The following is a 7915-nucleotide window of genomic DNA, read 5'->3' on the forward strand; positions in this document are numbered from 1 at the left end:
GCCACTTGAGCCACAGGCGCCGAGCCAGAATCCAGATCTTTTCTTGTAACTTTTCTTTATTTGCTGCTTTTTTGGCCGGAGCTGGGTTTGAGCTGCCACCCTTGGCATATGAGGCCAGCACCCTACTCCTTGAGCCATAGGCACCACCCAAAATCCAGATCTTCTTGAATCAAGTCTGTCCTGGAACCCGAAGGGAAGGGTATCTGGGGTGGGGGACTACAGGAGACTGGAGACTTTTATAGTGACCCAGTTTTATCCATTATGCTGCTCGTCTGGCACCCACAGTACTGCCCTGTCCTCCTCCCATTCCTGTCCCCTGTGCTGGCGTTGCAAGTGCCAGGGAGACAGTGGGGGGGAAGGGGTGAGGGCTGGGGAGTGACAGAGGCTGACAGGAGGTGGAGACTCTGGTGGGGGGGGCTGAAGGACTATAAAGGGGCACAGCTGAGGGGGCAGGGGGACTCATCTGGCCTGAGGCAGGTGCCCGCTTTGTCTGTCATCTGCTCTCCGGACTCAGTGTAAGTGGGCTTTGCCTGCCCTGGGCTCAGGAGGACTCCTCGGGGCTGAGGCTTAAAATGGAGGGAAGGAGTTTGTGGTTTTCAGACCTGGGGACCTTGCGAAGGCTAAGGTCTTGCTCGAGTCTTGCTCTGCATCTGGACAAATCTGTTGCTCTAGAAGAGGAGACTGTTGAGTGCGAGTGTGTACGTGCGTTTGTGTAGCTGTGAGCTGGAATGTGTGACTGAGACCTTGTAAGTGATTGGGAGCTTTGTGTGTGTCCCTGTCCCTCTCTGCACAGGGTGACATGGGCAATAGTGTTTTCTCCAGGATCCATAATTGTGTCTCTACCCTGGGGGGAGGTCAGACCTACCAGGCCGTGGATTTCTGCCCCTTGCTTCACAAGTTCATTCTGTGCCCTGTGCCTGAGGGTGGGCTGGAGTGTCCCCCCTATTTCCGACCAGTCCCTTCCCTTGAATCCCCATCCCACTTCTGCCTCCTGTCTCTAGGTCTCATGTCCCCCTTCTCTGCTATACTTTTGTACCTTGCCGAGGCTCTGACTGACCTTTGGCTGCTGCTGCTCACAGGAAGGGCTGCCTGTGCCCTCCAGAGCAGTGTCTGGGAGGTGGGGCACTCAGCTCTGCCTCCTTATCTCCAGACTTGGAGAGATGGGTGATGAGCTCAGGGGCTGGGCAGGTGGGCCCAGCTTCCTGGGCATAGAAGAATCTGCAGACTGGGTCCTATTGCATCTCCACCTGTCCACTCCCTGCCCATCAGATGGCTGCCACACGCCGCTGCCTCTCCTTGCTGCTCCTGTCCACTTGTGTGGCTCTGTTGCTGCCGCCACCACTGGGCGCCCAAGGAGCCCCACTGGAGCCGGTGTACCCAGGGGAGAATGCCACACCAGAGCAGATGGCCCAGTATGCAGCTGAGCTCCGCAGATACATCAACATGCTGACCAGACCTAGGTATGTGCAAGAGACGGGGAGAGAGATGTGGCCCCTGCAAGCCTGGGCCCTCTCTGCACTCCTGGCCACACTTCCAACCCCGTCCCAGTCCCTATCCCCTTCCACACCTGCTCTTGGGGAAACAGAGCATCTCTACTGACCAGGCCTGGGCCCAAGTGCCCCAGGCAGGATGGTCCCTATGGGTAGGTATGAGGCAGGTGAGCCGGCACCTGGGCACAGTGCTTGCCCTAACTGTCTCTTTCCTCTTAGGTATGGGAGAAGAGACAAAGAAGACACACTGGGCTCCTTGCAGTGGGGCTCCCCCCATGCAGCTGCCCCCAGGTGAGTCTGATTCTCTGCCTTCTCTGCCCAGCTCCCTGGGGCTGAAATGGGGGGCTGAATCAGGGCTTGGGAAGAGGAGGGGGCGGGAGAACAGGGGCCCAGGGCTAGCCTGAGGTCTCCTAAGGGCAAGAGGCCTGCTCTCCACTGCCACATTCTCTCCTGTCCTCACAGGGACCTCAGCCCGATGGACTTGTAATGCCACCTCCTGCTTCTTATGACTCCATAAGCAGCGCCAGCCCAGCTTGCCCCTCTACACCCTTTGCTCTGGTCAAAGCTTGCTCTCTGCTCCCATGCAGGCTAAATAAAGCAAATCAAAGTCACAGCCTGTCTCTGAGTCTCTGTGGACCCCTGATGGGGGAAGGAATGGGCAAAATGCTCCTGTGAGAAAGGAGACTGTTATAAGTGATTCAGGGCAAGGGGCTGTTATAAGTGATTCAGGGCAAGGGGCTGTTATAAGTGATTCAGAATGTCTGCAAACTCATTAGTCACTAGGCTCATCCTCTCCACTTCATAGAGTGACAAGTGGCCTAGAGGGGGGGCAGGGACTTTCCCAAGGTCATTCAGCAAATCAGAAGAGCAGCATTCTTTTTTTTTTTTTCCCCACTATGTCACCCTCGGTAGAGTGCCATAGCATCACAGCTCACAGCAACCCCTCTCTTGGGTTCAAGCGATCCTCCTGCCTCAGCCTCCCAAGTAGCTGGGACTATGGACACTAGGGACAATGCCCAGCTAGTTTTTCTATTTTTAGTAGAAACAGGGTCTTGCTTTTGCTCAGGCTGGTCTCAAACTCCTAAGCTCAAGCAATTCACCTGCCTCAGCCTCCCAGAGTGCTAGGATTACAGATGTGCACTGGCAAACCTTCCCATTTCAGCATCTCTAGACTTTTCTGATCATGAGCTCAATGACAACCCTGCCCCCAAATGTACCCCTCACCAGTGCTTTCCTAGAGCCTAGATAGTAGGTAAAATACTAATTTATACTAAAGTATCTTTGGCACAGGGGCAGGGGCAATAGCCCAGTCCACAGGAGTAACTCTGGGGCTGAGGTAGTCACTGGTCACATTGGGTGTCTTCAGAGCTGCCCTCCAGAAAATTAGAGAGACTGTCCTGAGAGGTAGTGAACTCCTGGGCACAAGAGGTATTCAAGATGCTGCAGGAGAGGAGGAGGCTTGATTATCTGAGCAATCTGGCCACAACTATGAGTCCAGTCTGTGGATTGTACACTCCAGCTCTGGGAGTGTGGGGACTGGAATTGGGGTACACGTACAAAGGGGAGAAGTGAGAGAATTAGAATCTTTCTAGTTTTCAGAATGGATTCTCTTGCCTCCTTCATGTGAAGGGATGGGGCTTGTGGGTTTGATAATGGCAATAGCACCTCAATCATGTTTCCCCTCAAGTCCAGGCTCCGTCTGGTATGTACAAATGATCTGGAAGTGGAACTTGGCCGTAACAGGCAAAGGGCTTCTAGAGGCTGCAGTGGCTTGGCTCAGGCTGATGCTCTCTCTCTTTTTTTTAGACACAGTCTCACTTTGTTGCCATAGCTCACAGCAACCTCAAACTCTTGGGCTCAAGTGATACTTTTGCTTCAGCTTCCCAAGTAGCTTGGACTACAGGTGTCCACCACAATGCCTGGCTATTTTTTAGAGGCAGGGGTCTCACTCTTGCTCAGGCTGGTTTCAAACTCATGAGCTCAGGCAATCCACCTGCCTTGGCCTTCCAGAGGCATGAGCCATGGCACCTGGTCTCCGGCTGATTCTTAAACACAAGGGATGCCTGGAAGGGGGGGCTGGTATCAGCAGAACAGAACAGAGTTTGAGTTTGTATGGCAGACTATGAAGTCCCAGCACTGTCTCTGATGCTGTCTCTGATGATTCTGAATGGAGACAAGTTAGACACTTCCCAGGGGATGGGAATTCGAACCTTGCTCAAAACACATCTGAGTATGAGAGCTGGATCATGGCAGGGGCCTCTGGCCCTGTCCAGGCCTCTCTGACAGCTGTGGGGATCCTCAGAGAAGAGTGCCACTCTCAAGCCCACTTCTCAGGGACAGGCTCTAGCTAGGCTTCTTCCCTTTCCCTCCTGTGGTCACCAGCAGAGGGGCTGAGAGGGCCCAGGAGGCAAAGGAGGTCCCCTGTACTCTGTACACTGAAGGGCAGACAGGGCACTGCTGCCAGCACTGCTGAAAGGCTGCCATTTGAGGCTGCCTTGTCTGTGTAGTAGAGCCTTGGCTGGGGTGGTGTGTGTGTCTGTATGTACAGTTATGTACATACATGTACATGCTGAACCCCCTTCTCTCACCTCTGTTCTCCCTCCAAGTTACAGCCCCTACCTTGGCAGTGGTGCATGTGGGTGAGGTGTGGGAAGGTAAATGAGTTGCAGGGGAAACCCTGCAGGTAATGTCTTTTTCTCCCACAGCAGGAACTCCTGGGTTCCCTGTCCTCCTTCAAAGTCAGGTCCTTTCTTGTTCCAGACCCACAGAAGCCCACAGAAGTCATAGAAGCAATGGAGATTTTGTGTCTTTTTATTGCTTTCACTGAGGGGGTGGGGTGGAGTTGAGGCCCTTTTCACAATATAAAGGTGTTGGCGAGCAGTGAGATCCAGTGGATCAGGTGTCTGGAGGTCAAGGTCCAGGTAGCTAGGAGGAGGAAGTCCCTGGGGGCACTAGTACCTCCCCACTTCAGCCCGCAGGAGCTTCCTCTCGCTCCAACCCAAGTTGCCCCCAGTTCCTAGGCGCCAGCAGTGTCTGTGCTCTCCTACCTGGGGCCCCGGGAAGAGGTGGATGGTGGGGGCTGTATGGCGTTCAGTGCCTGGACTTTCGTGGCGTTCGGTGGGGAGAGGATGGATGGGGAGAGGTTCGTGGCATTTGGTTGGGAGAGGTTCTTGGCGGTCGGAAGGGAGAGGTTCTTGGAGGTCGGTGGGGAGAGGTTCGTGGCGTTCTCAGGTTTCTTGTTTATAAATTTCTTCAAGCTGGGGAACACACCTTTGCAGCCCAGGCCGCGATGCGCGTGCGGGGCCGTGTCCTCCCACCCGCTTCCTTCCTCCCGCGCGCCCTCTCGAGCCTACCTGCTGCTGAGGAACTTTCCCACATACTTGTGGATATGGCCTAAGTTCTCCAGCCAACTGGCCGCCCTGGGCCAGCGGGGCAGCAGCTCTTGCAGCTCCTCTCCGAGAGCGCCCTGGGGCCACTGCAGTAGTGACACAAGGCACACTACGGCCAATGCGCACGCGCAGCGCAGAGCTGGCGTCTAGAGGGGGCGGAGCAGACAGAGTTGCAGGCTGTCACGTGACGGCGGGTCTGTGGTGCGCACTGCACCCCAATGGGACTGGGGGACGCTTGGTCAAGTGAGCGAGCTGGGGTGAGAGGGCGTGCCTGCCTCTGGGACATACGCAGGTGCGCGACCGCCGTAAGGGGAATCCTGGTGTTCACCGGGACGTGCACAGTGATGCACACAGAGTACCATGTGTAGTAGAGCCTTGGTTAGGGACCTGTATGTAACTGTGTCAGGTATTCATTAACCTGTATTATTGGGTACCTCCCAAGTGTCAGGCCTGTTCTAGGAGTCTGTTCCTCTCTTGGACCAGGAGGCACTTCCTGAGACGGACGCACAGGATGGCCTGAAGCCGGTGGTCCCTAACCTTGCTGACTTGCCCGCAAGCTTCTCACCCCTCTCCCTTCTCCTCGTTGTTCCCTCCAAACCCAGACATGCTGTTCTCTGCCTGGAAGACTTCTTCCAGATATCACATGGCCAGCTCTGTCGCCTCCTTTAGGCATCAGCTCAAAATTTGCCTTCTAGGTAGGTCCTGCTCTGACACCCCTATTCAAAATTGCAACCCAAACCTCTCATCCTGTTCTGTTTTTTCTCCATTGCATTTTCTTTTCTTTTCCTTCTTTTTCTTTTTTTCTTTTTTGAGACAGTCTCACTCTTTTGCCCAGGGCAGAGTGCCATGGCATCATCATAGCTCACAGCAACCTTAAGCTCTTGGGCTTAAGAGATTTTCTTGCCTCAGGCTCTGGAGTAGCTGCAGACCCCTGCCACAAAGGCCCAGCTATTGTTAGTAGAGACAGAATGTAACTTTTGCTGAGGCTGGCTTCAAAACTCCTGAGCTCAAACAATCACCTGCCTTGGCCTCCCAGAGTGCTAAGATTATAGGCATGAATCACCATGCCCAGCCTCCCATTGCATTTTCTAATTTACTATATACTTATTTATTATATTTATGGTCTGAGTCCCTTCCCAGTGATGCTCCATCCTTCGTTCTAAGCACCATTAATTACAGCTGAGCGCTTTGGCTGTTATGTCTATTGATGTATCACAAGCACATGGAACAGAGGCTGACACTTGGGAGGTACCTAATAATACATGTTAATGAATACCTGACACAGTTACATACAGGAATGCCAGTCCAGGTATTCACACACACACACACACACACACACACACACTCCTAATGTACAGAGAATTTTGTGCCTGCAACACATAGGCACATACAATGATTTATAGTCTGTGATGCCCAGAAACATAATATATACTTCCAGAGCTCCTGAGCCCCTCAACCCTCTCTTACCAAGGAACTCCCTCATCCCACCACCCAAGCAGGACAGGAAGCCCTGGCAACCGTCCTGGCAATCGGAACGACAGAGAAGGCTTCCCTGGCCTCACTCCTTCATGCCCTTAGTGGGCTTGGGGAGGGACCTTGGTACTAACCCCCATCCCCAAGCTCCTGGAGAAAACAACTGCCAGCAGACATTACCATGGTGCAGGGTAGATGCAGAGCGGCACAGCAAAGGGTCTCTGGCCAGCGCCTCTGAGGCCCTTTATATTCTTCTGGATCCATGCCCCCCTTCCCTCTAAGGCTTCACCTCTAGATGGGCCTCCTCCTCCTGCCCCAGTGGTGTAATGTGGAAGTTGGGAACAGACAGAGGGTGGGGGTGGAAGCACACAGGCTGCCAGCTGTCCTGACCAGGGCACAGTCCTTGCCAGGGGCCAAGATGTGTGGGTGGCAGAGACGGGAGGTCTAGGAAGTGGGGAAATTTTTTGATCCAAGTCTCCAGATCTTAGGGAGGAGCTGTCTCTGCGGTTGAGAGGGGGCTGTGCTTTTCCCAGGGGCTGTTCTCCTGGGAAGGGTCCTATGCTGGGAGACCAGACGATCCTCCCCATCTAGCTGGATCCAAGGTGCCTCCTTTCCCTGCAGGGCTGCTATGGGGCCCCAGCATCCCTGCTCCTGGCTCCTAGAACTTTGCCACTGGGGGGTTGGGGAGTGGAGTTGAAGTTTCTACCTTCAGGATTTCAGGCCCCACTGTACATCTTGGAGATTTTCTCAGCCTGCCTAGCCATTTCAGAGCCCCTGATGGATGATTTACTGAGCCTTCTGGAGGGGGATGGGTCTTGGCTGCTTAAATGATAAACTCAGGCCTTGGGCTGCCTCAGGCCACAGAGCTTCAGCTGTGTGGACTGTCAGGTCCCCTCTACTTGCTCACCATTGCTGCTTTTCTAGTGCAAGGCTGTGAATCATGAGCTGATTCTTTGTGCCCACCTCACCCCCAGAAGGGGCTTTCCCCATAGAAAGAATAGAGGCTTCTGGTCAGGAATTGTGACTTTACCATTTACTGGCTGCCACCTTGATTAAAAAACATTATCTCCCTGAACCTTGATGTCCTCATCTGTGAAATGGAGCTGATTAAACCTGAGAGTAGAAATGTTGTGAAGACCGACTGGGACATAGCTCAGGCCCTGGACAGCTTTGGGCACATATGTGGGCCCCTCTGTTCACAGATGAGCCCTTCTCCCCATCCCCTTCTCCCTCAGTGTCTCGTCCTTTGGCCTCCTCTCCTTATTAAAACTTGCTCTCGAGGGAGGGGTGAGAAATGCAGTGTCAAAATCTCTGAAGTTGCGAGACATCTCAGCTCAGTGAGACCAGGACTGCATTTCTCTGGAGCCAAGAATTGCCAGAAAAAAGAAACGAGATTCCCATGATAAAATTCCATAACTTAGGGTAGGAGGCCATATCTGAAAGTGCCCTAAATGCCAACAGGCTATTGCTTATTCCCACTGGGCACAGCCCTGTGCTGAAGCCTCTTCACTATGTGTGTGTGTATTTAACTTTCACATAAAGAAAAATCTTTCATTATGCAAA

General features: G+C 53.5%; 1 protein-coding gene and 1 long non-coding RNA gene across 2 annotated transcripts; one reads left to right on the plus strand and one right to left on the minus strand.

The window, feature by feature from the left end:
• The first annotated feature begins 476 nt into the window (after positions 1-476).
• Positions 477-2103, plus strand: PPY (pancreatic polypeptide). Its single transcript, XM_003786289.3, has 4 exons — positions 477-515; positions 1270-1460; positions 1710-1781; positions 1953-2103. The coding sequence occupies exons 2-4, from the start codon at positions 1270-1272 to the stop codon at positions 1975-1977; spliced, it is 288 nt and encodes a 95-aa protein (XP_003786337.1). The 5' UTR covers positions 477-515; the 3' UTR covers positions 1978-2103.
• Positions 2104-4283: 2180 nt separating this feature from the next.
• Positions 4284-4973, minus strand: LOC111724019. The gene is made up of 2 exons (XR_002772399.1): positions 4844-4973; positions 4284-4747 (listed from the first exon to the last, which is right to left on the minus strand). It is a non-coding gene; the product is annotated as an uncharacterized LOC111724019 (long non-coding RNA).
• Positions 4974-7915: the final 2942 nt, after the last annotated feature.

The sequence above is a fragment of the Otolemur garnettii genome, unplaced genomic scaffold, assembly GCF_000181295.1.
Source record: "Otolemur garnettii isolate 467f Iridium unplaced genomic scaffold, OtoGar3 scaffold00018, whole genome shotgun sequence".
Classification (NCBI taxonomy): domain Eukaryota; kingdom Metazoa; phylum Chordata; class Mammalia; order Primates; family Galagidae; genus Otolemur; species Otolemur garnettii.